Source organism: Dendrobates tinctorius, unplaced genomic scaffold, assembly GCF_039654945.1.
Source record: "Dendrobates tinctorius isolate UK_male_01 unplaced genomic scaffold, ASM3965494v1 ptg000120l, whole genome shotgun sequence".
In the NCBI taxonomy this organism is placed as follows: Eukaryota; Metazoa; Chordata; class Amphibia; order Anura; family Dendrobatidae; genus Dendrobates; species Dendrobates tinctorius.
In genome coordinates, this window is record NW_027361788.1 from 33,958,086 (window position 1) to 33,985,827 (window position 27,742).

At 46.5% G+C, this 27,742-nt stretch overlaps 1 protein-coding gene across 1 annotated transcript in view; it reads left to right on the forward strand.

Moving 5' to 3' along the window:
* GLE1 (GLE1 RNA export mediator) overlaps positions 1 to 27,742 on the forward strand; it is a 71,462-nt gene that overhangs the window by 42,322 nt on the left and 1,398 nt on the right. The window contains exons 12-13 of the mRNA XM_073541112.1: positions 5,656 to 5,785; positions 7,281 to 7,385. Of these exons, the coding sequence (XP_073397213.1) occupies positions 5,656 to 5,785; positions 7,281 to 7,385 (235 nt within the window). The remainder of the gene's footprint in view (positions 1 to 5,655; positions 5,786 to 7,280; positions 7,386 to 27,742) is intronic.

Consider the following 27,742-nt stretch of genomic DNA (forward strand, 5'->3'; position numbering starts at 1 on the left):
TAAACGAAGAAACCAGACGCGATTCCGAACCTTTCGGAATTCCTCGGGCTGGTCCGTCTCGCGCCCAGCGCAAAACCGTAACCGCTCTCCACGCAGGGACAACCCACAGACGCAGCAGCGACCGGACAGGTCTTGGCAGTCGAAAGCAGGCCAAGCGAAACCCAAGGGAGGAAAACCTCAGAACTTCGCTTCATCATGACTCACGAACTCCGGAAGACACCCCACCAGTAGGCGGTCGACTTTTACTCTTCCAGCAAGTCTGGCTGCCTATTACAGAAGACAGGTGGGTCAGGGAAATAGTGTCTTCCGGATACAAGATAGAGTTCACTTCCGCTCCACCGAACCGGTTCTTCCTTTCTATTCCTCCAACACCACCAGACAAGGCTCGTGCTTTCCACCAAGCGGTCTCCTCTCTCCTTCAAGCAGGAGTTGTGGTGCCGGTTCCCGCGAACGAGAGATTCCGAGGGTTCTACTCAAATCTGTTCGTAGTCCCCAAGAAAGGAGGCAGCGTCCGACCCATACTGGACCTAAAACAGCTCAACAATTACGTACGGGTCCGTCACTTCCGAATGGAGTCCCTCCGGTCCATCATTGCATCCATGGAGCAGGGAGAATACCTTGCCTCCATAGACATACAGGATGCGTATCTGCACATACCAATTGCCCCCGCCCACCAAAGGTTTCTCAGGTTCGCGGTCAACCAAAACCACTACCAGTTTGTCGCCCTTCCGTTCGGACTCGCCACGGCTCCAAGAACGTTCACCAAAGTCATGGCGGCCACCATGGACGTTCTGCACTCAAGAGGCATTCTAGTCATCCCGTACCTGGACGACGTCCTCATCAAGTCTCCCACTTTCCAAGACTGCGAGGTCAGTGTCTCAATCACAATAGACACACTGAGTCGCCTGGGATGGCTAGTCAACCTACAGAAATCGTCGACTATCCCAAGTCAGACTCTAACATTCCTGGGAATGTTATTCGACACCTCCAGGGGCCTGGTGCTCCTTCCCAAGGACAAGACACTGGCCATCCGTCTGGGAGTTCGTACACTCCTTCGCAGTCCTCCTCGATCTCTCCGGTTTGCCATGAGAGTCCTCGGCCGGATGGCAGCAGCAATAGAGGCAGTGCCATTTGCCCAGTTTCACCTCAGGGTCCTTCAACTAGCCATACTCAGCTCTTGGGACAGGAATCCCTTCTCCCTCGACAGGGAGTTCAGGTTGACGTCGTCAACCAGGAGGTCCCTGCATTGGTGGCTCAAACCAACCTCGCTTACACGAGGGAAGCCCTTTCTCTCAGGACAATGGAAGATCCTGACTACCGATGCAAGCCTGACAGGCTGGGGGGCGGTGCACCTACATCACAGGGCACAAGGCAAGTGGTCACCGAGGGAAGTGACATTGGCCATCAATATTCTGGAAATCAGGGCCATCCTCTTGGCACTGAGAGCCTTTCATCACTTGCTTGCAGCCTCGCACATACGGATACAGTCGGACAATGCCACGGCTGTGGCATACATGAACCACCAAGGCGGGACCCGCAGCGCCCAGGCGATGAGAGAAGTGGCGCATATCCTCCGCTGGGTGGAAGACACGAGGTCGGTACTTTCTGCGGTCCACATTCCGGGTGTAAAAAACTGGGAAGGCGACTTCCTCAGCAGGCAAGGAATGGACTCGGGGGAGTGGTCTCTCCATCCCAAGATTTTTTACCAGATCTGTCAACGCTGGGGAACCCCGGAGGTGGACCTAATGGCATCCCATCTCAATACCAAGGTCCCCAATTTCATGGCCAGGACACACGACCCGCAGCCGCTCGGAGCGGATGCCCTGGTCCAGGACTGGTCCCAGTTCCGACTCCTGTACATTTTTCCACCCCTCCCCCTAATCTCCAGGGTCGTGAGGAAGATCAAGCAAGAGGGAGTTCCAACCATCCTCATTGCGCCAGACTGGCCCAGACGTACATGGTACGCCGACATCGTTCAACTTACAGCAGACGTCCCCTGGCGCCTACCCGACCGTCACGACCTTCTGTCTCAAGGTCCGTTCTTCCATCAGAATTCAGGGGCTCTCAATTTGACGGCATGGCCCTTGAAACCTGGATTCTAACCCAGGCAGGTTTTTCACCGGCAGTCATTGCGACTATGATCAGGGCAAGGAAGCCTGCCTCCGCCAAGATCTATTATCGTACCTGGAGAGCTTTCTTTTCTTGGTGCGAATCTCATGGACAAGTCCAACTCCCTTATTCCCTGCCGAAGGTACTAGGTTTTCTTCAATCGGGTCTAGACGCCAAGCTATCCTTAGGCTCGCTTAAGAGTCAGGTGTCGGCGCTTTCAGTCCTTTTTCAAAAGCGCATTGCTACTAAACCGCAAGTAAGGACTTTCATCCAGGGAGTTTCCCGATTGGTTCCTCCCTACAAACGTCCACTGGATACATGGGACCTCAATCTGGTCCTGACAGCATTGCAAGCTCCACCCTTCGAACCTCTTAGAGGAGTTCCACTCTCCATTCTGTCTCAGAAAGTGGTTTTTCTAGTGGCGATCACCTCGTTACGCAGAGTGTCGGAATTGTCAGCACTTTCCTGCAGACGGCCTTTCCTAGCCTTTCATCAGGACAAGGTGGTTCTCCGCACGGTACCATCCTTCCTTCCGAAGGTTGTGTCCAACTTTCACCTCAATGAGGAGATTTCACTGCCATCCCTTTGCCCGGTTCCGGTTCATAGAGTGGAGAAGGCTCTGCATACGCTTGACCTCGTCAGAGCATTGCGGATTTACGTGTCCAGGACTGCACCTTTCCGGAAGTCTGATTCCCTCTTCATTCTTCCAGAAGGTAGTCGCAAGGGACTGCCGGCTTCCAAGGCTACCCTTGCCAGGTGGATCAAGTCCACCATACATGAGGCCTACCGACTTAACAGTTCCCCTCTTCCGGCCGGTATCACGGCACACTCTACACGGGCAGTAGGGGCCTCCTGGGCTATTCGGCACCAGGCTTCGGCACAACAAGTGTGTAAGGCGGCCACTTGGACTAGCCTACACACGTTTACGAAACACTACAGTGTTCATACCCAGTCCTCAGCGGATGCGAGCCTGGGTAGACTGGTTCTGCAGGCGGCAGTGCCCCAAACTTAGGGACCTGCTAGCACAATATTCGTCCATTGCTTCCCACCCAGGGACTGCTTTGGGACGTCCCATGGTTCTGTGTCCCCCAATGAGGCGACAGAGTAAAGGAGATTTTTGTGTACTCACCGTAAAATCTCTTTCTCTTAGCCTCTAATTGGGGGACACAGCTCCCACCCTGTTGCCCTTATGGGCCGTTGTTTACGGTTGAGTTCTCATATTGTTCTTTGAGCTCGTACATAGTAGCCTTCTTACAGGCATGGTTATGTTATTTGGTTATGTTCCTCCTAATGCTTTTGCACAAAACTGGAGAAGGCTGACGCCGTCCAGGGGTGTATACTGCAGAGGAGGAGCCAAAGTTAATCTTTTTCAGATTATGCATAGTGTCGCCTCCTAGTGGACAGCAGCATAACACCCATGGTTCTGTGTCCCCCAATTAGAGGCTAAGAGAAAGAGATTTTACGGTGAGTACACAAAAATCTCCTTTGTTCCATGAAGCCTTTATCCAGGTCCTGATTCTTCAGGTCTTCGGAGATTCCTGTCTTTTTTTTGCGAGAATCTTATACCTTTCCCTTTTTTATAGCTTTACCTTTCAGGCTCTCATCCAATCCCGGAGTCTCACGGAGTCGGTGGCAGTGGGGGTGCATTTTCAGCAACTTTAAAAAAATAAAAATAAAAAAAAAAAAAATCTGCAGTCTTCGGGATTTAGACGCACACAGCCCGGGCAGGGTGCTCCTCCTGGCGGTACTCTTAGAGCGTCCGCCCGGCACCTTTCCAAGGCGATGTTCTGCCCTTCACTCGTCCTCAAGGTTTTTCAGAGCTCAGGCCTAGCTTCGGCGCAGTAGAAAGACCTTGCAGGGCACCTTGCAGGTAGCGAAGGTGAGTGCTTCGTCCTGATTAGTGTTTCTGCTGTTTCCCACCCCAGGGACTGCTTTGGGACGTCCCATGGTTTTGTGTGTCCCCCAATGAAGCGATAGAGAAAACAGGATTTTTTGTTGCTTACCATAAAATCTGTTTCTCGGAGCCTTCATTGGGGGACACAGCACCCTCCCAAGTTGAACAGCTCTGTATTATATTGTTACAGTTTGAGATTGTGTTTTTTCTGTGGTTTCTACCTCTTTTACAAATTGCTTCTCCTGCTTTCTCACTAACTGAACATTCTAGTTCCTGTCGGTGGGGTGTACACTGCAGAGGAGGAGCTAACTTTTTTTTTCTGCATAGTGTCAGCCTCCTAGTGGCAGCACAATACACCCATGGTTTCCTGTGTCCTCCAATGAAGGCTCCGAGAAACAGATTTTACGGTAAGCAACAAAAAATCCTGTTTTAAGCACACAGCTTAAGGAAAGAAAAAAGGTTACTTATTCAAAACCTGTCATATCCAACCTGGATCATGACAGACCGTGGCTCTTTTACTTATCTTTCACTCTTAAAACAAGTATTGATACAATCTATTGCACAATGCACTTTCTGAGCTGACCATTAGATCTATATTATTTTACCTTGTTTCTGATTTTGATTACCTGGCTGTTACCGTGGTGCTACCTTTTCATGGCTGAGCATTGTCATTCCTTTGTCATCCCTGTATGTCTCTACATTATGCAATTTTATTGATATTTGCATAAAGTTTTTTACTTTTAGCTCTACGGTTCTTTTAGCACTTTTTCTTGATAGGATGTTCTTATACTATGTACAGTGGCTGCCCCTGGATTGGCGTGCATGGCAAAAAAGGATCAGGCTGCTGCCTATCAATGATATCTGTAAGAACAAAGTGACCAAAAAATGGGCTTATTTCATATTTAAGTGAAATTATAAGTTCACTTTCAAGTATAATCCCTCCTAATTGCATTATAGTTTGAGAGTTATGGAACAAGGCAAATTGGCAACCATGGCAGTGCGCAAACTAATAGATCTAAAGAGTGTAACTGCACTTTTAGAAAAAAATTGACATGTCAGCAATTTTGATCAATGGGGTCTAGTTGCTGAGCCCACCCTTATTCATCGCTACCATGAAGCAGACTTTCTATTAAGGCTGTCATATGTCTCGGAACAGAGCAGTACTAGGCTCACATAGCGGACTGGTACTGGCGAGCCCCCTCCACATCAGTTCTACCTGGTCAGGCACTGGCAAACACCCCCCTCCCCCATTCTCCCTGACCAGGCACCGGTGACAACACTCCCTCCTCCTGTCCTCCTTGGTCAGGCACTGGTAACCCTTCCGCCGTTCTCACATGTCAGGCAATGGTAACCCTTCCTCCATCCTCCTTGGTTGGGCACTGGTAGCCCTTCCTCCGTCCTCCCTGGTCGGCATTGGTAACCCTTCCTCCGTCCTCCCTGGTCGGGCACTGGTAACCCTTCCTCCCTGGTCAGGCACTAGTGTGGTCAGCATGTTTTTCATGGTTATTGTGGGAATGTTGTCTGTCAGAGCAGTCTGTCCTCTTTACAGGCCACATTTCCTTCTTCAGCTATGCTTCAGCTATGCACATGTACATCCGCGTTATTGCAGTGATTTTACAGATCGTTCTGATTTGTATGCTTTCACCCCTCAGTGAAATGGGGTACCAAGTGAGGGACTCTAAAGTGGAACCACAAGAACGCTTCCTGAAACGGATGTCGGGGATGATTCGCCTGTACGCTGCCATCATTCAAGTTCGCTGGCCTTTTGGGACAAATCAAGGGGTGTGTACCTTTTTACAAGGGGAAATAGAATTTTAAAGAGGTGTTTATGGCATATGTGCAGGATCTGACATGAATATTACTAGGACAGGTTCAGTTTCTGGTAAATATTTGTGAGAATCTGGGTCCCCTGTAGAGAAGTGGCTGCACTTTGTCATTTTCGTTAGTTTGTGGGGGTTATAGATACAATTAAGCATCCCATATTATATTGAAAGAAACAGATTCTCTAGTGATGATAAAAAAAAAACGGGATTCTCCACAACCACCGGAGATCTAGCAAAGCACAATGTGTTAGTCATGGTATCCATGGTGAACTTTTACTCCTTTTATCATTTCTGGAGAATCTGTTTTTTTCCTTGCTCTCCCTCCACTTTCCCATGTTGCATACTACTGTGAAGGGTGGGGGACTGGATATGCTGCCACTTTTCTTTTGCGTGGACCCCCACTCCATTTACAGTCTACAGGAGCAGTGAACTCTCACACTACTGCTCCTGTAGAAATCGATGGAGCATGCTCACATCTGTTCCATTCACACAGAGGAATTAGGGACCCCCCAGTTCTGGTGATTGGTTGGCTTTCCAACTATCATAAGTTTGGGGAATCATCCACTCTAATACTATTGATGGGATATGCTGCTGGCAGAAACATCTGCTGGCTTTGCTTATCTTTGAGACAGAGATATGTCTTTCTCCCAGTCTGATCTCATGCCAGCGTCTGGCAGATCTCGGTGCACTAGATTAGCTGGATCCGGCCACTATTGTACAGTCAGCAGGATCACCCGGCAATTATTTGTCGGTGGACTAGGGCCAGAGGATACCAGAATGGCGCATGGCAAACATTCAGGTCTCATTAATCTCTCGGGCTCTGTTCACATTTGTGATGTATATCACAATGCCGTAACCTAAACCACAATGTAGTGCTGGATCAGTCATAAGCTGGAAACCCGCTGGGATCACTGGACTCGTATAATGGGCTTTATTCACACATCTGTTGTACACGTCTGTTTTTTGTTTTTTTCAGACCTCACACAGACCCATAAGGGTTTCATGGATCCGTTCCCATGTGTGTATCCGATCCATGCGGCTCTGAGCATGGGCAGACAATGTATTTTAGGTTTCTGTCCGAGTTTCATCATTTTTTAACTGATCCATTGCTAATCGTTAGTGGATAACACGTGTTCAAGCAGCAACTTATCTCCCGGAGATCAAGAAGACCAGCATTATGCATCTGCTGACTCCTCCATTTTCCTGACATCCTCTGTCGGAGGAGAGTCAGGTGGCCTCCATACATAGAAGATCGTCGGCAGCTTCTGCCAGCGTTAGGCTAATTTGTTTGGGGCCTATAGGAAAGTGGTCTGTTTACATTTCATGGATACGTCACATTCGGGAAAGCTTTCAGCACACACGTCTATTGTAACTATAGACCCCACACATCATACTAGCAATGCAATGATGCACATCTAAGGTATAAGGTAACACAGGTTGCTTTTATCTTTTAGAACCATCTATTTGGATTAAATCAAGGTTGGCATTGGTTGGCACAGATGGTGAACATGGCGCCTCTTCCCAATATAACGGCTACAGCGCTGTATGTTTTCTTGGAGGTGGGTGACACTAAGAATATCAGTGTGTGTGTGTGTGTGTGTGTGTGTGTATGTATATATATAGAGAGAGAGATGGATGGATATATATATATATATATATATATATATATATATAGAGAGAGAGAGAGAGAGAGATAGCGATAGAGATACAGGCAAAAATTGAGACCACTTCAAAATTTTCAGTTTGTCTGATTTTCTCTTTATAGGTATATTTTTTAGTAAGATGTAAATTGCTCTTTTATTCTGTAAACTACTGACAATTAGTGATGAGCGAGTGTACTCGTTGCTCTGGTTTTCCCGAGCATGCTCGGATGTCCTCCGAGTATTTTAGCGTGCTCGGAGATTTAGTTTTCGTCGTCTTATCTCCATGATTTGCGATTGTAGACAGCTTGAATACATGTGTGGAATGCCTGTTTGTTAGGGAATCCCCTCATGTATTCAGCCTGCCTACAAGTCACAAATCATGCAGCTATGACGACAAAAACTAAATCTCTGAGCACGCTAAAATACTCGGAGGACACCCGAGCATGCTCTGGAAAACCAGAGCAACGAGTATACTCACTCATCACTATTGACAACATGTCTTCGAATTTCCAAGCACTAAATTTTGTATTTATTTTCAGAAAATGAGAAATGGTCAAAATAACAAAAAAATGCAGTGCTTGCAGACCTCAAATAGTGCTAAGAAAACAAGTTCATAATCATTTAGAAACAATAATACTAATGTTTTAACTCAGGAAAAGTTCAGAAATCAATATTTTGTGGAATAACCATGATTTTTAATCACAGCTTTCATGCGTCTTGGCATGCTTTCCTCCAGTCTTTCACACTGCTTTTGGGTAACCTTATGCCACTTCTGGTACAAAAATTTAAGCAGTTCTTCTTTGTTTGATGGCTTGTGACTATCCATCTTCCTCTTGATTACATTCCAGAGGTTTTCAATGGGGTTCAGGTCTGGAGATTCGGCTGGCCATAACAGGGATTTGATGTGGTGGTCCTTCATCCACACATTGATTGACCTAGCTGTGTGGCATGGCGCATTGTCCTGCTGGAAAAACCAATCCTCACAGTTGGGGAACATTGCCTGAGCAGAAGAAATCGACTGTTTTTCCAGGATAACGTTGTATGCGGCTTGATTCATACGTCCTTCGCAAAGATTAACCTGCCCAATTCCAGCCTTGCTGAAGCATCCCCAGATCATCACTGATCCTCCACCAAATTTCACAGTGGGTGCAAGACACTGTGGCTTGTACGCCTCTCCAGGTCTCCGTCTAATCATTAGGCGACCAGGTGTTGGGCAAAGCTGAAAATTAGACTCATCAGAGAAGATTACCTTACTCCAGTCCTCTATGGTCCAATTCTTATGGTCTGTGGCAAACTTCAGCCTGGCTCTCCTTTGCTTCTCATTGGTGAAAGGCTTTTTTCTAGCTTTACATAACTTGAGCCCTGCCTCAAGGAGCCTGCTATGAACTGTTCTTGCCGTGCACTTCACCCCAACTGCTATTTTCCATTCCTTTTGAAGGTCACTTGATGTCATCCTGCGGTTGCTGAATGACATTTCGAATAAGATGACGGCCATCCTGGTCAGTGGAGAGTCGTTTTCGCTCTCTGCCGGTCTGTAGCTTTGTTGTCCCCAATGTCTGCTGCTTGACCTAGTTGTAATGGACTGCCATCTTAGAAATTTTAAGGATGGAGGCAACAAGACGCTCACTGTGTCCCTCTGCTAGTAAAGCGAGAATTGAGCCCTTCTTTTCCTCACTCAAGACTTTTCTTTCCAACTCCTTTGGCATGGTTAATAGCTATTTTTTCATTCCTATTACTTTTGGGATATTACTAGCACTTGTTTTGCCATCCAGCTTGTCCTATTGCAAGAGGATGGTGAACACCACAGCAGGGTTTTTTATACTTTCCTTCGTTAAATAAGATTTGGTTCAGGTGATCACCTAACCAGAAGCACATTAAGTAGAATGAGGTGTACTCTGGTTGGAATTCAACTGACAATGGAATGGAATGGCTGTCAGACATGTAGAGAAGCTGATTTTTATTAAACTGTGCAGTGGTCTCTTAATTTTTGCCAGAGTTGTGTGTGTGTGTATATATATGTATATATATAATATATATACTGCTCAAAAATATAAAGGGAACACTAAAATACCACATCCTAGATTTCACTGAAAGAAGTATTCCAGTTGCAAATCTTTATTCATTACATAGTCGAATGCGTTGAGAACAATAAATCATAAAAATAATCAATGTAAATCCGAATTAATATCCCATGAATGTCTGGAATTGGAATGATACTCAAAATCAAAGTGGAAAATCAAATTACAGATTTATCCAACTTCAGTGGAAATGCCTCAAGACAAGGATATTATGCTCAATAGTGTGTGTGGCCTCTCCATGTGCCTGTATGACCTCCCTACAACGTTTGGGCATGCTCCTAATGAGGCGGCGGATGGTCTCCTGAGGGATTTTCTCCCAGACCTGGACTAAAGTATTCGCCAGCTCCTGGACAGTCTGTGGTGCAACTTGACGTTGGTGGATGGAGTGAGACATGATGTCCCAGGGCCAGTCCATAGCTTCAATGCCTTCATCTTGCAGGAACTGCTTACACACTCCAGCCACATGAGGTCTGGCGTTGACCTGCATTAGGAGGAACCCAGGGCCAACTGCACCAGCATATGATCTCACAAGGGTGCATGGAGGGAGGTCTTGGAGCTGCCACGAGATGAATCCAAATTAGACAAGCCAATTCACGTGTGGAGGGTGCACGTACAAGCTAGTTAGCGTAGGGGAATCAGGAAAAAAGGAGATTGACGGCACTCCAGGAATAAAGAAAAAAATATATTTTATTGTGGCAAATTAAGCCATATTAAAATCAAGTTGCCTGACGCGTTTCGAGTGCCTTGTGTGCACTCTTAGTCATAGGATACATAAAATTGGTACAGCCACAATTATATCCATAAATTGACCAATGAAAAAACACACAATCATGAAAAACACACATGCAAAAGACAGAAAGTGAGAAAGCACCTGAGAGACAAATTAATGGGTTAAATCACATATAGAACAGATCAATGGATGTATACCAGTTCATTCATGAACAAAAATAAATTGCATATAAGGCTAAGTGCACACGTACCGGAACTCTCGCGGAAATTACCGCGAGATTTCCGGAATTCCAGTCCGCGGGAAAATCGCATTTTAAATTCCCGCGATTTTCCCGCGGAAAAACTAGCATTTTGCAAGCGTATTTAGCTTGCAAAATGCTAGCGTTTTCCAAGCGATCTGTAGCATCGCTTGGAGAACTGATTGACAGGTTGGTCACACTCATCAAACATAGTGTTTGACAAGTGTGACCAACTTTTTACTACTGAGGCCGCCTATGCGGCATCAATAGTAAAAGATAGAATGTAAAAAAAAAAAAAAAAAATGGTGTTATTCTTACCTTCCGCCGTCCCTCGCATCGGTTCCCAGTAATCCTTTGCGAAAATGCCCGCGATGACGTCCGTTCTCGCGGGATCGCGACGTCTCGCGGTAATTCGCGATGACGTCGCGCAAATGACCGCGAGACTTCGCGATCCCGCGAGATCGGACGCCATCGCGGGCATTTTCGCAAAGGATTACTGGGACCGGAGCGTGGAGAGAAGCGAGAATGCTGCGCAGGACGTCGGAGGGTGAGAAAAACAATATTTTTTATTTTATAATTCTATTTTTTACAGGGATATGGTACCCAAAGCCCGGAGGACAGTCTCCTCTCCTCCGGACCGTGGGTACCATCCGCAATTGTTCTTCTTACTTTCCGCATGTTGTGCACAGCCACATGCGGGAAATAAGCGGAACAATGCATTCCTATGGGTGCGGGATCGCCGCGATTCCGCAAAATAATGAGCATGCTGCGTTTTTTACCGTGAAGCGATTCCGCTGCGGTAAAAACCGCAGCATTAGCACAGCATTGCGGAATCCCATAGGAATGCATGGGATGCTTATTTTTCGCGTTTTCGCGGCAAAATCGTGCGGTTAAAACCGCCGCGGAAACGCGAAAAAAACGCCACGTGTGAACTCAGCCTAAAGCAACTCAATAAATATAAAATAAATCATTTTTGGAGTTGATACTTAGGGGGAATCTGGTATTGCGTTTCAGAATCCAAAAAGCTTCCCGCATGAAAAGCATTTTTTGTTTGTCACCTCCATGTGCAGGATTTAAAACTTTTTCAAAAGCAAAAAATCTAAAAGATGCAGAATTAGCATGGTGAAAATTCACAAAATATTTGACAGCCCCGGAGTAACAAGCATTTTTGCCAGAAATATTAGAAAGGTGCTCAGCAATTCTTTTTTTGAGTTTTCTAGAAGTACATCCTATATATTGAACATTGCATATGTTACAAAAAATACAATAGATGACATTTTGGGAATTGCAATTAATAAATGAAGAAATCTTTTGAACAAATCCAGGAGCTGAGAAAGAAAAAATTTCTTTAGTTTTATCATGGGCAAAGCTGCAAACATTACAGCGGCGATCTGCACATTTGTGGAAACCTTCCACAGATAGCCATGATTTTTAGCATGAACGCTCTTGGAATAAACTAGGACAAAGCACATTGCTGAGACTGGAGCCCCTTTTAGCTACATAACGACATCCTTGACTAATAATGGAACTGAGTTTGTCATCTTGGTTAAGAACAGATGTTTCTGAATAATTGCTTTAATTGCATTGAATTGAGGACTATAAGGTGTGGAGAACGTAATAGCAGAGCTAGAAGAGCCTGTTTTTTTTAGAAAAAAATGTGGGTTGTTCAGATACCTGATTGAAAGTATGTTTGATTGCACATTCATTGTAGCTTCTGTTCAGAAGGCACTGAAAGACGGTGCGGCTTTCATTGAGGAAAGAATTATACTCAGAACATAGACGTCTGGTTCTATTGAACTCCCCATAGGGGATTGCTTTAATGGTGTGTCTGTCATGTGAAGAAGTAAAAGAAACAAAACGGCGCATCCACTGTGTGAAACCTTTAAAACACAATTGTAATGGTGGGGCAAGGAGAGACTCACCTGATAGGGTTGTGAAACTTCGGTCACAACACCTACAAACGCATGAAACAGCTGCTGCAGTTTGCACAGGGTCCAAGGACTTGTAAGTGAAGATGGCTTTAAGGTGCAATGATACACTGCGCTGCTGTAGGTATAATTCAAGGAAATTTATTGGTGCCTACGCGTTTCCTGAGCTGTCCCAGCTCAGTCATCTTCACTTACTTGTGAAGAAGTAGAAAGAAGCAATGTATTACCTGAAACTTTTTTTCGAAGAACAGAAGTATTAATTTTTTGATCCTGAATATTGCCCGATAACCAAATATCAAGAAAAGACAGCTCGTTACCAATGCCACTAACAGTAAATGATAGATTCAAATTATAGGTATTCAAAAAAACATGAAAAGAATATAGAATTTTTTGTGGACTTTTCCAAATAAAGATTAAATCGTCCACATATCTACCGAACCAGTGAATATGGGGAGAAAAATGATTAATATCAGATAATAGGGATTTTTTGTGTACTCACCATAAAATCCTTTTCTCCGAGCCAATCATTGGGGGACACAGAGACCGTGGGGTGTTATGCTGCTTGCCACTAGGAGGACACTAAGTAAGCTAGAAAAAAGTTAGCTCCTCCCCTGCAGTGTACACCCTCTCGCTGGATGAGATTTCTGCAGTTCGGTGAAAAAAGCAGTAGGAGCTTAAACAGTCAACAATAACCATAACTACGTCAAAACCTAAGAATGCTACAGTGAGCCAATAGGCTAAACGGTGGGTGCTGTGTCCCCCAATGATTGGCTCGGAGAAAAGGATTTTACGGTGAGCACACAAAAATCCCTATTTCTCCTACGCCTCATTGGGGGACACAGAGACCGTGGGACGTCCTAAAGCAGTCCCTGGGTGGGGAGCATACATCTGCTAATACCCCATGTACCACTAAGTCAACACTGGTACTGCCGATTGCAGGATGCATCTAACGAGAGCTGCATCCGCAGAGGCCTGAGTGAATTTGGTAATGTTTTGTAAAAGTATGCAGACTGGACCAAGTCACAGCCTTGCAGACCTGTTCTGTCGAGGCCTGGTGCCGAATGGCCCAAGAGGCGCCCTGTTATGATTGGGTCACTGAGGAGGAAAGCAAGACCAAGCTGAGCCACAGAAAACCAGAGAGCTTGGTAACTAAGCGGATTGCAGACCCCTGATCCTATCCACACAACTAGCAGTAGCCGTGGAGCGTACCTACGATGATCCTAGACGCCTCAACACAGCCGGAGAACTAAATAAGCCTAAAGCAAGAAAGGGGAAATCTAAACTGCCACAGAGCAGACCCCAAAGGAATAGATAGCCCCCAAACATATATTGTTTGGTGAGACAAGATGAAAACACAAATGCAGGTAGAAAAATAGACTGAGCAAACGATGGGGCCCACACTAACTAGACAGGACAGGAAAGGAAAGACTGTCTGCAAGCACACAAAAAAACCCTGCAAAAAATGCCCAACACGTCTGATAGAAAAATACTGAAGTCACTAGACTTTGCCCACTATATCAGCATTCTGGTATATTCTGAAAGCAGAGCAAAAAGAGTCCAATCTAATAAGGGACAAAAACAAACTGGCACAAACGGTAACATAAGGATGGAAATTCAGCACAACCCCAGCCGCGGCTGGCTGACCACACACAACTGAAATAGACCAAACCAAATCAAATGTGAACAATAGCAAAAGAACACTTAGTTTCCAGCTCAGTCCCTGCATGCTCAAGCGAAGACCTCAGGAGGCAGGAAAAAATCACCAGCAGGGATAGAGGGAGTCGGCTCGCTTAAATCCAGTCAGAAACTCCAGATATCCAGTCATCCTCCTCATTATCAGGTGGCAGGCCTCTGCTAATTAAATCAGCTCCATTACCTCCAGTAACCACCAGAGGGAGCCTGGGAAGAGAACTCACGTCCCCTCTATCAATATAACCAGCTCCACTACTTTCACTAGTAATCAGAGGTAGGCCAGAAAGCGAATTCACAACAGCGCCCACTGAGCGAGTAGAGTGCGCCTTAATCCCCCTGGGACAGGCGCGTTCCTTACACGGTAGAATTCCTGAATCGCCAAGCGAATCTACCTGGCTAGTGTTGCTTTTGAAACGGCTAGACCCTTCCTATGCCCCACTGGATGTATGAACAGGGCATCTGACTTGTGGAAGGGAGCCGTCCGCGAGATGTACCGTCTCAGAGCCCTAACCACATCCAGGGTGTGGAGGGCCTTCTCAATGCGATGGACTGGTGCCGGACAAAAGGAAGGCAAAACAATTTCCTCATTGAGATGGAAAGAGGAGTTGACTATGGGCAGGACCGACGGGGACATCCTGAGAACTGCCTTGTCCTGATGAAGATTCAGGAACGGAGGACAGCAGGACAGGGCCGCCAATTCCAAAACTCGTCTAATTGACGTAATTGCCACTAGAAAGACCACCTTGCAAGAGAGAACGGTCAGTGGCACGTCCTGCAGCGGTTCGAAAGGAGCCTTCTGTAAGGCCCCGAGATCCAGGTTAAGGTCCCATGATTCCAATGGCCTTCTATAAGGAGGCACAACATGGGAGACTCCCTGGATGAACATCTTGAACTGAAGTTTGGTGGCAATTTTGCGTTGGAACTGCCCTGACAAGGCCGAAATTTGGCCCTTGAGCGAGCTAATCGCGAGGCCTGACTTTAATCCGGATTGAAGGAATTCCAATATGGCCAGAATGGAAAACACCAGATGGGATCGACCATGATCCTTGCACCATGAAAAGAAGGTTTTCCAGGTGCGGTGATAGATGCGCATGGACACAGGCTTCCTAGCACTAATCATGGTGGCAATCACGTTGTGAGAGAACCCAGCCTGTGCTAAAATCCAGGTTTCAACGGCCACGCCTTCAAAGACAGGGCCCCGGAGTTCTGGTGGTAAATCGGGCCCTGTGAGAGTAGATCCATACGATCTGGAAGTCGCCAGGGGACGTCGGCGACTAGTTGTATTAGTTCTGCGTACCATGCTCGGCGCGGCCAATCTGGGGCGACTAGGATCACTGGTACTCCCTCCACTCTGATCTTCTTGATGACCCTCGGAAGCAAGGGAAGAGGGGAAAAGATGTATGGAAGCCGGAACCGGTGCCATGGCAGAACTAGGGCACCCGCTACGATGTCACATGGATCGCGCGATCGGGCAATGAACCGAGGAACCTAAAGTCTTGAGGCCATGAGATCCACATCCGGAGTCCCCCAACGATGACAAATCTGCTGAAAGACTTCCGGATCAAGAGACCACTCTCCCGAAGCAATGCCTTAGCGACTGAGAAAATCTGCCGCCCAATTTTCTACGCCCGGAATGTGGTTTGCTGAGATGGGCGAATGGTTGGTCTCGGCCCAATGGAGGGTGTGACTCACTTCGCGCATGGCCATCCTGCTCAGAGTACCTCCCTGGCGGTTGATATACGCTACAGCCGTAGCGTTGTCGGATTGGATCCTGATGGGGTGATCTGCGAGGAGATGGTGGAAACTCCGTAGAGCAAATCTGATCTCTCGTATTTCCAAAATGTTGATGGGGAGACGTGACTCTCGGGTTGACCAATGACTCTGTGCCATGTGGTGACGAAAGACCACACCCCAGCCTAGAAGACTTGCGTCGGTGGTTACTACCAACCATCTTACTGGGAGAAAAGACCTCCCTTGATTCAGGGAGGACCTCAGTGTCCACCACTTGAGGGCTTCTCTGACCCGCAGGGACAGACGAAACCGACGGTCCAGGGAGAAAGGGTTCTTGTCCCAAGCTAACAGCAACGCATGTTGTAAGGGACGGAGATGGAGCTGTGCGAATGGGACAGCTTCCATCGCTTCCACCATCTTTCCAAGAACTCTCATGCTGAAAAGAATGGAGTGAGACACCTGTCGGGAAAGAGTCCGCGCTGCCTGTTGTAAGGCTTGGGTCTTTTCTGGAGGGAGAATGACCAACCCACAGGAAGTGTCCAAGATCATTCCTAAAAATGAAATCTGCTGAGCCAGTTTTGGGAAAGACTTTTTGAAGTTTATCTGCCATCCCAGGCGAGAAAGTGTATTTACTGTTATCTCCACGGATTCCTCGCAGGCTGGAAGGGACGGACCCTTGATGAGCAGGTTGTCCAGATACGTTCACACTACTACTCCCCGAGAGTGGAGAATGGCCATGACAGCCGCCATGACCTTGGTAAAGACCCTGGGGGCGGTGGCGAGTCCGAAGGGCAACGCAGGAACTGCTGGTGGGACGGGCAGATCGGATTGTGAAAATAAGCGTCCTTGATGTCGATGGATGCTAGGAACTCTCCTTTTTCCATGGAAGCGATAACTGATCAGAGAGATTCCATTCAGAATTGCCGTACCTTGACAAACTGATTTAACAGTTTGAGATCCAGAATGGGCCGCATCGTTCCATCCTTCTTTGGAACCACAAGAAGGTTTGAATAAAAACCCCTGAACCTTTCGTGATGAGGGACCGGAATGATGACTCCGTCCCTTAGCAGAGCCTGGACAGCTTGAAGGAAGGCTCTTGTCTTTTTCTTGGGGGGAGAGGATGGGAAAAACCGTGTCGGAGGGGGAGAAGAAAATTCTATCTTGTATCCGGAGGACACCACCCTGACCCACTTGTCGGGGACAACCGCGAGCCAGGTGTGACCTGAAGGAAAGTAGGCGACCGCCTACTTTGTTGGTGTCCGCCGGATACCGCAACAAGTGATTGGGTGGAACATCTATGAGATCTGGCTCCCCTAGATCCAGATGCCCTAGGCCTGGGCTTCCGAGAGCGGTTAGGTCTGTATGAGACCTGGGATCCTATTGTCTCCACGCGGGGACTGACCTGAACCGGAAGAGAAGGTAGAAGAGGACCAACTGGAGTTGTTGCGAAAAGATCGAAAACGCGTCGGCTGTTGGTTTCGAAACAGTCGAACAGCCTTTTGTTGAGGAAGGAATTTACTTTTTCCCCGGTAGTATCAGAAATGAGCTGGTCCAGTTCTCTCTAAAAAGACGACCAGTTTGATAGGGGAGAGAAGACAATGATCTTTTAGATGTGGCATCCGCCCGCCAGTCGCGGAGCCATAGGGCTCTTCTAATGGAGATCGCATTAGCGGCAGTTTGAGCAGCACAATTGGCAGCATCTAAAGAAGCGTCCTCTACAAAGTCCGCTGCGTGAATTATCTGCCTGGCGACCGTGGTTGCCTCCAGAGTAAGATTGGTGCCCTGGAAGGCAGTAATTAAGACTTCTGCCCAAACGGCCATTGCCTTAGTGACCCAAGTTGCCGCGAAAGAAGGAAAAAGCGCAGCTCCTGAAGCTTCAAAAACTGAGCGGGCAAGGTAGTCAATTTGACGATCGGAGGGGTTTCTGACTGAGGAGCCCTCAGAAACGGATAGGAGCGTTTTTAGAAGCAAGACACGATACAGGAGGGTCCACCGAAGGGGACTGTAACCAATCCTTCATTAGGTCTGGATCAAAAGGGTATTTAGCCTCAGTAGACTTTTGCCCTGTGAACCGCTTATGTGGCCGATCCCTATGTTTCTGGACGATGTCCTTAAACTCCGGATGGCTGGTAAATAACCTGCGTACCTTGTTTGTTTTTTAAATGAGATAGCGTGTGCTGGAGCGGGAATATTTTCCTCCTCCAACTCCAGAATCCTGTTGACTAATTCTATAAGAGAATCAAGCGACTCTTGATCAGTTGGGGGATTCTGAGGGGCTGACGTGTCAGATTCGAATTCAGAGTCGTGCTCGCTGCGAACCTCCGGAGAGCGAGAGGCAGGAGTCGCCGATGCTGAGGCGCGAGCGTGACTAGGGGACGCGTCATGGGTTCGCTTTCTAGAGACCTGACCATCCCTTGAACAAGTACGGCCCCTGCTGGTGGACGGTTCCCGGCCGTCGCCAGAGCCTTCCTCGGGAGGTAAAGACGCTTTCTGACTTAGAGGCCTCCCGGAGGGAGAATATAGCCTGGGTCAGTGACTCCACAGACCGTGACAGGGACGCAGCCCGCTCAGGGTTATTAAACGCAGGGAGCCCGTCAGCAGTGGCGGCGAGGGGCGTTTGAGCGCTGGCCTGGTCGCAGTCTGTGCACTGGGCAAGGCAGTCTTGCAAGTGGTACACACGGTAAAAAACGCAGTGTGCTTCTTAGGCCTGTTTCACACATCCGTTTGTGTCCATCAGTCAAAATCCGCCGTTTTGAAAAAAAACCGGATCCGCCATTTTTCTTGGATCCGTTTTTTGCGGAGCCGGCAAAAATTTTGATGTCTGCCGACATGCCGAACGGACCATGCAACGTTTTTTCGGGCGGCAGGATCCGTATTTCTCACTGCACATGCCCGAAAGACTTAACTCAGCCGCAAATTTATCCCTAAACTCTGTTCTGGCGGCTGAAAAATCCTCTCTCTCTCAGCGGTTCCTTTAAAATTCTTCCTTTGACGGATCCGTTAAAATAACGGTCCGGTGCCAAACGTTGTGGTCAGTACAGGAACGGATCCGCTATCCGCCATTTTAGCGGATTTTGACTGACCAAAAAAACTGATGTGTGAAACAGGCCTTAGCAGCCCGTTTAGCCTCCTTAGATTGAGACATAGCGCTTCTGAAAGGGTTAAAGGCAGAGTCTGGTCTGCAGCTGCAGGGAATGTGCCGGGAAGGGGTTAAGCTTTGTTCTGAGGGCAGATGCAGCTTACCCCGGTCCTGTGCTGTGTCCCCGGGAGGAATAGCGGTGGCCCTGTGGTGTCACCCGTAATCCGGCAGAGTGCGCGCCTCACAGCCTGTGTCCAGAGCAGGTTGAGGTAAATGACATGGCCCCCGAGACTAGGATTGCACGTCTCGCTAGGGACAAGAGGCGCCAAGGAGGGGGGCGGCGACGCTAGCGTGGGCGGCGCTATTCAAATTGCGGCCTGGTAGGCCTGAAAAGCCAGTGACTAAATTTGGCCTACCCGCGGTAAGCGCCGAGAGTGATGGGGGGGCCGCGATGGGGCGCCGGTGCAACACCGCTGAGACAAAGTCAGCACCTCTCCCGGGGACCAGGATCCGACCCCATACCTTTACTCCAGTGCTCAGGCAGGCCGTGCTGTCCGGGACCATCCATGCCGTTCTTCTCATCCTCCTGGGCTGATGTAGCAGAGCTAGAGGAGTTCTTAAAGGGGTATGCTCAATCGATCCTCCCTATGAGCAGGGGGATGGAGAGCTATGGGGCTGATTCAGGGCATTCGGAAGCGCTGTTCCATTCTTTTCCATGCGCTTGCCCTCGTATCCGTGGATTACCGGGACCGTAAGGGATCATCGCCAGAGGAATCATCATCGCCAGAGGAATCATTATCGCCAGAGGAATCAACCCCAATCGTCGCAGGAAAGGGGACGGGGAGGTATACTTCGCGTGCTTGCCTGTTGTTGGTTTGGGGGAGAGCGGGCCGTGGAAAGGAACCGTGGCCCCCTTCACTCCGTTAATTAAAAAATAAAAATTAAATTTACGGAAATATAAAGAATGAAAATAAAAACGGTGGGGTCTGAAGCCAGACCCAAGTGCCTCCTACAGACACTAATCAAGAACTGGAGAAATCTCATCCAGCGAGAGGGTGTATACTGCAGGGGAGGAGTTAACTTTTTTCTGGTTTACTTCCCACCAGGCCATATATAGTATGGCCAGGGAAGGGGAGAATTTTAAGCCCATCAGGGCACCAAGTATTTGCAAAAAAAAACTTAATATTGAACATAAAAAAATTAAATTTGAGCAAATATGTAAGTGCATCAATCAAAAAAGATTTAAGTTCCACAGAGCAATTACTGAAACTATTTAAATGATGGTTGATAGCTTGTAAAGCAAGGTTATGAGGGATAGAAGAATAGAGGTTGACAACGTCGCATGTGAAAAAACAAAAAAAATTTTTCCATTGTATGCTATCAAACGCCATTAAAACAGAAGTGGAATCTTTCAGATAACCAGGGATTCTTGACACTAAAGGTTGCAAATGGCTGTCCACCCAGGAACTGAGATTTTCATTGAGAGAACCTATGCTTGAGATGATGGGTCTTAATGGAGGAGGAAAAACCTCTGTGTGTTTTGGGTAAACCATGGAAAATTGGCAAAATGGGATGTTCAGGCAACAGCCATCTGCCAATCTTTGTGTCAATAACACCAGACGATATACCTTGCTGGATTAAAAAAGACAATTTAGTTTTATAAACGGACGTAGGATCAGCAGATAGTGGAAGATATGTGTTACTATAATTTAGAACAAAATTCACACAATGCATATAAAGACCCGTGTCCAAAATCACAGTGCAACCCCGTTTGTCTGATTAGCGAATCACCACATCGGGGTTATTTTGCAAATCAGAAATGGCACTGGCTTGTTGAACAGTCAAATTGTGTTCAAAGTGCGGTTGATTAGTTTTTTTTATCAAGATTTTTTTAAGTCTTTTTCAACTAGAGATTGAAATAAATCTAGATAGGGTGCACGTGATTGGAGAGGGTAATATGAAGCGTTTTGGGGGCAAAACAAAATGTAAGGGTCCTGGACAGCATCAGAGTTGAAGCGTGGATCCTGCAAAGAAGATAAAATGGATACCGTTTTAAGGTCATCAAACAAAAAAGATGGAGGTACATCAGACAAATTCTGTGGAGCTGATAAAAAAAAATTTCCACCTGGGTAGAGTCCTGCGAAAAAAGTCTTTTTACGATTAGAAGCCGCGTAAATCTGTTGGTGTCTTTAATGGTCTGAAATAGATCAAATTTCTTGGACGGTACAAAGTTCAATCCTTTGGAGAGAACATCTAGATGATCCCTGGAAAGCACAATGGGACTGAGAACTAATACATTGGATCAGGCATTATCTACTTCATTTGTTTGTCCCGTGTAGGATAGCGTTTCCAGGTGTAAGGCTCCCTTTCTTTTTCTTTGCCCGCCCCTCCTGCACCTCCTGCGTTTTTTGAAGGAGTATAGACAGTATTGCCATTATCAAAATTTCGTGGTTCATTGTCTCACACGAATGAATCCGTGTCCTTATCAGAGCTGCAGAAATCCGAGGATGAAAAGGTATCTGATCGATTATTTCTGTGACCTCTGTCATAATCAAAAGGTGAATTTTTCAGGATAGATTTCCTAGGTGTCACCGACTTTTTCCAGTCATACACCTTATTGTTTTTGTAGTTACGAGTGTCTCTTGCTAGCTTGGATTTTTCTGTTTCCAAAATATTGTTCTCCAAGGTTTCGATGGTGTCCTTGATTTTCTTCATGCAGTTATCCAAAACAGACCGTGTAGCAAGATGATTCAAATCACTGGTTACAGTATCGATTTCTTTTTTTAAATCGGATAAACGTGATTCCTCGTGCGTTACAATCAGCTCCATAAGCTTGAAGGAGCAATGTGATAGAACAGAGTTCCATTGTGTGAAAAAGTCATCAGAAAAAATATACGTGGGCAATTTTTTAAATCTTAAACCTCGAGGTATTTCTTTTTCGAGGTATTTTTAAAAAAAATTATGATCCCACCATGTTTTCAGTTCCTGGCTCAAAAGTTTATTGAGCTTGATGAACAGTTCATTCGTTTGGATTGAAGTTTCATCTGGCTGGTCTGTTTCATTGAAAAGACTGGCTAGTTTCTATGAGGGAGGTCATGATGCGACAATAGTGGATTTCAAGAGCTTCACACAAAAGTCATATGCACAAAAAATATAAGCATAGGCTTGTATAAAAATTCACAAAATATGAAAAAATGAACAATGTCCAGAGTAAAACATACCTCAGGTATAATGGATCTCGGAGCTCACTGCTAAACAGAGAGGTGCATGGAGGGAGGTCTTGGAGCTGCCACGAGATGAATCTAAATTAGACGAGCCAATTCACATGTGGTGGAGGGTGCACGTCCAAGCTAGTTAGCGTAGCGGAATCAGGAAAAAAAGATTGACGGCACTCCAGGAATAAAGAAAAAACATATATTGTGGCAAATTAAGCCATATTAAAATCAAGTTGCCTGACGCGTTTAGAGTGCCTGGTGTGCACTCTTAGACATAGGATACATAAAACTGGTACAGCCACAATTATATATACATAAATTGACCAATGAAAAATCACACAATCATGAAAAACACATGTGCAAAACCACCTGAGACAAATTAATGGGTTAAATCGCATATAGAACAGATCAATGGATGTATAGCAGTTCATTCATGAACAAAAATAAATCGCATATAAAGCAACTCAATAAATATAAAATAAATCATTTTTGGAGTTCATACCCAGGGGGAATCTGGTATTGAGTTTCAAAATCCAAAAAGCTTCCCGCATGAAAAGCATTTTTTGTTTGTCACCTCCACGTGCAGGATTTAAAACTTTTTCAAAAGCAAAAAATCTAAAAGATGCAGAATTAGCATGGTGAAAACTCACAAAATATTTGACAGCCCCGGAGTAACAAACATTTTTGCCAGAAATATTAGAAAGGTGCTCAGCAATTTTTTTTTGAGTTTTCTAGACGTACATCCTATATATTGAACATTGCATATGTTACAAAAAATACAATAGATGACACTTTGGGAATTGCAATTAATAAATGAAATCTTTTGAACAAATCCAGGAACTGAGAAAGAAAAAATTTCACAAGGGGTCTTAGGATCTCATCTCGGTACCTAATGTCAGTCATGCTACCTCTGGCGAGCAAATGGAGGGCTGTGCGGCCCTCCAAAGAAATGGCACCCCACACCATTACTGACCCACTGCCAAACTGGTCATGCTGAAGGATGTTGCAGGCAGCATATCGCTCTCCACGCATCTCCAGACTCTGTCACGTCTGTCACATGTGCTCAGTGTGAACCTGCTTTCATCTGTGAAGAGCACAGGGCGCCAATGGCGAATTGCCAATCCTGGTGTTCTGTGGCAAATGCCAAGCATCCTGCACGGTGTTGGGCTGTGAGTACAACCCCCATCTGTAGACGTCGGGCACTCAGACCATCCTCATGGAGTCGGTTTCTAACCATTTGTGCAGACATGCACATTTGTGGCCTGCTGGAGGTCAGTTTGCTGGGCTCTGGCATTGCTTCTCCTGTTCCTCCTTGCACAAAGGCGGAGGTAGCGGTCCTGCTGCTGGGTTGTTGCCCTCCTACGGCCCCCTCCACGTCTCCTGGTGTACTGGCCGGTCTCCTGGTAGCACCTCTGGACACTACGCTGACAGACACAGCAAGCCTTCTTGCCACAGCTCGCATTGATGTTCCATCCTGGATGAGCTGCACTACCTGAGCCACTTGTGTGGGCTGTAGAGTCTGTCTCATGCTACCACGAGTGTGAAAGCACAACCAACATTCAAAAGTGACCAAAACATCAGCCAGAAAGCATTGGTACTGAGATGTGGTCTGTGGTCCCCACCTGCAGAATCACTCCTTTATTGAGGGTGTCTTGATAATTGCCAAAAATTTCCATCTGTTGTCTATTCCATTTGCACAACAGCATGTGAAATTGATTGTCAGTCAGTGTTGCTTCCTAAATGGACAGTTTTATCTCACAGAAGTTTGATTTACTTGGAGTTATATTCCGTTGTTTAAGTGTTCCCTTTATTTTTTTGAGTATTGTGTGTATATGTTTAGTGTGTGTGTGTGTGTGTGTGTGTGTGTGTGTGTGTGTGTGTGTGTATATATATATATATATATATATATATATCCAATACTCCTTCACATCATACTGACCCCCGGCGCGTCTCTGCAGCCCCCCTGCTTCTCTCGGTCTCAGGGACCTTCCTTCAGCGGTCACGTGGTACCGCTCATCAAAGTCATGAATATTCACATATTCATGACTTTAATGAGCAGTACCACGTGACCGCTGAAGGCAGGAAGAGCTGCCGGAGACGCAGGGGCTGCAGAGACCGCGCCAGGAAGGGGGTGAGTATATGCGATAATCACCTATCCCCGGTCCACCGCTGGGCGCCGCTGTCTTCCGCGTCCTCTGGCTGTGATGTTCAGATCAGAGGGCACGATGACGTAGTCAGTGCGCGCCCTCTGCCTGAACATCACTGACAGAGGACCAGGAAGACGGAGGGGCCCGCAGCGATGGACCGGGGACAGGTAAATATCTCAGGTGCTGGGTCCTGAGCCAGCGGTGACACTGGCACCTGGCCCCCAGCGGCGGAGAGGTGAGTGTGTCATTTTTTTTTTTTTTTATATATATATATGCAGCGGCAGCAGCATATGGGAGCATAATCTATGGAGCATTTTATGGAGGCATAATATATGGAGCATTTTATGGAGGCATAATATATGGAGCATTTTATGGGCCATATTCTATGGAGCATCTTATGGGGGCATATTCTATGAAGCATCTTATGGGGCATAATCTATGGAGCATCTTATGGGGCATATTCTATGGAGCATTTTATGGGGCATAATCTACGGGACATTTTATTGAGGGCGTAATCTATGGGACATTTTATGGGGGCATAATCTTTGGGGCATTTTATTGGGTGCGTAATCTATGGGACATTTTATGGGGGCATAATCTATGGAGCATCATATGGGGCAAAATCTTTGGAGGATCTTATAGGGGCATAATCTATGGAGCATCTTATGGGGGCATAATCTATGGAGCATTTTATGGGGGCATAATCTATGGAGCATTTTATGGGGGCATAATCTATGGAGCATCATATGGGGCATAATCTATGGAGCATTTTATGGGGCAGCATATGGGGCATAATCTATGGAACATCTTATGGGGCCATAACCTTTATGGAGCAGCATATGGGGCATATTATTCTATAGAGTATCTTAAGGGGCCATTATTAACCTTTGTGCAGCATTATATGGGGTGTATTTTGTATGGAGCATCTTATGGGGCCATCATGAAATGTATAGAGCATTATATGGGGCTCCTGATTCAATATGGATATTCAAAAACCTTTAACCTACTGATGTCTCAATTAGTTTTACTTTTATTGGTATCTATTTTTATTTTTGAAATTTACCAGTAGCTGCTGCATTTCCCACCCTCTGCTTATATGCGAGTCAGTAAGTTTTCCCAGCTTTTTGTGTCAAAATTAGGGGGGTCGGCTTAAACTCGGGTTGGCTTATACGCGAGTATATACGGTGTGTGTATATATATTATTATTATTTATTGTTATAGCGCCATTTATTCCGTGGCGCTTTACATGTAAGGAGGGGTATACATAATAAAAACAAGTACAATAATGTTAAACAATACAAGTCATAACTGGTACAGGAGGAGAGAGGACCCTGCCCGCGAAGGCTCACAATCTACAAGGGATGGGTGAGAATACAGTAGGCGAGGGTAGAGCTGGTCATGCAGCGGTTTGGTCGATCGGTGGTTACTGCAGGTTATAGGCTTGTCGGAAGAGGTGGGTCTTCAGGCTCTTTTTGAAGGTTTCGATGGTAGGCGAGAGTCTGATATGTTATGGTAGAGAGTTCCAGAGTAGGGGGGATGCGCGAGAGAAATCATGTATGCGATTGTGGGAAGAGGAGATAAGAGGGGAGTAGAGAAGGAGATCTTGTGAGGATCGGAGGTTGCGTGCAGGAAAGTACCGGGAGACGAGGTCACTGATGTATGGAGGAGACAGGTTGTGGATGGCTTTGTATGTCATGGTTAGGGTTTTGTACTGGAGTCTCTGGGCAATGGGGAGCCAGTGAAGGGATTGACAGAGGGGAGAAGCTGGGGAATAGCGGTGGGACAGGTGGATTAGTCGGGCAGCAGAGATTAGAATAGATTGGAGGGGTGCGAGAGTGTTCGAGGGGATGCCACAGAGCAGGAGGTTGCAGTAGTCAAGGCGAGAGATGATGAGGGCATGGACTAGGGTTTTTGCAGATTTTTGGTTGAGGAATGAACGGATTCGTGAAATATTTTTGAATTGAAGTCGGCAGTAAGTGGAAAGGCCTTGCTATGTGGTTTGAAGGAGAGATCAGCGTCAAGGATTACCCCGAGGCAGCGAGCTTGTGGGACTGGGGAGAGTGGGCAGCCATTTACTGTAATGGATAGGTTCGTTGGGGGGGTCACGTGAGATGGGGGAAAGATAATTAATTCTGTTTTGTCCATGTTAAGTTTCAGAAATCTAGCGGAGAAGAAGGATGAAATAGCAGACAGACATTGAGGGATTCTGGTTAGTAGGGAGGTGATATCTGGTCCAGAGATGTAGATCTGTGTGTCATCAGCATAGAGATGATACTGAAAGCCATGAGATTCTATGAGCTGCCCCAGGCCAAAGGTGTAAATATATATAATATATAATTATATATATATATATATATATATATATATATATATATATACACTCACTGGCCACTTTATTAGGTACACCTGTCCAACTGTGTGTTAAGACTTAATTTCTAATCAGCCAATCACATGGCGGCAACTCAGTGCATTTAGGCATGTAGACATGGTCAAGACAATCTCCTGCAGTTCAAACCGAGCATCAGTATGGGGAAGAAAGGTGATTTGAGTGCCTTTGAACGTGGCATGATTGTTGGTGCCAGAAGGGCTGGTCTGAGAATTTCAGAAACTGCTGATCTACTGGGATTTTCACGCACAACCATCTCTAGGGTTTACAGAGAATGGTCCGAAAAAGAAAAAAAATCCAGTGAGCGGCAGTTCTGTGGCCGGAAATGCCATGTTGATGCCAGAGGTCAGAGGAGAATGGGCAGACTGGTTCGAGCTGATAGAAAGGCAACAGTGACTCAAATTGCCACCCGTTACAACCAAGGTAGGCAGAAGAGCATCTCTGAACGCACAGTGCGTCGAACTTTGAGGCAGATGGGCTACAGCAGCAGAAGACCACACTGGGTACCACTCCTCTCAGCTAAGAACAGGAAACTGAGGCTACAATTTGCACAAGCTCATCGAAATTGGACAGTAGAAGATTGGAAAAACGTTGCCTGGTCTGATGAGTCTCGATTTCTGCTGCGACATTCGGATGGTAGGGTCAGAATTTGGCGTAAACAACATGAAAGCATGGATCCATCCTGCCTTGTATCAACGGTTCAGGCTGGTGGTGGTGGTGTCATGGTGTGGGGAATTTTTTCTGGGCACTCTTTGGGCCCCTTGGTACCAATTGAGCATCGTTGCAACGCCACAGCCTACCTGAGTATTGTTGCTGACCATGTCCATCCCTTTATGACCACAATGTACCCAACATCTGATGGCTACTTTCAGCAGGATAATGCGCCATGTCATAAAGCTCGAATCATCTCAGATTGGTTTCTTGAACATGACAATGAGTTTACTGTACTCAAATGGCCTCCTCAGTCACCAGATCTCAATCCAATAGAGCATCTTTGGGATGTGGTGGAACGGGAGATTCGCATCAGGGATGTGCAGCCGACAAATCTG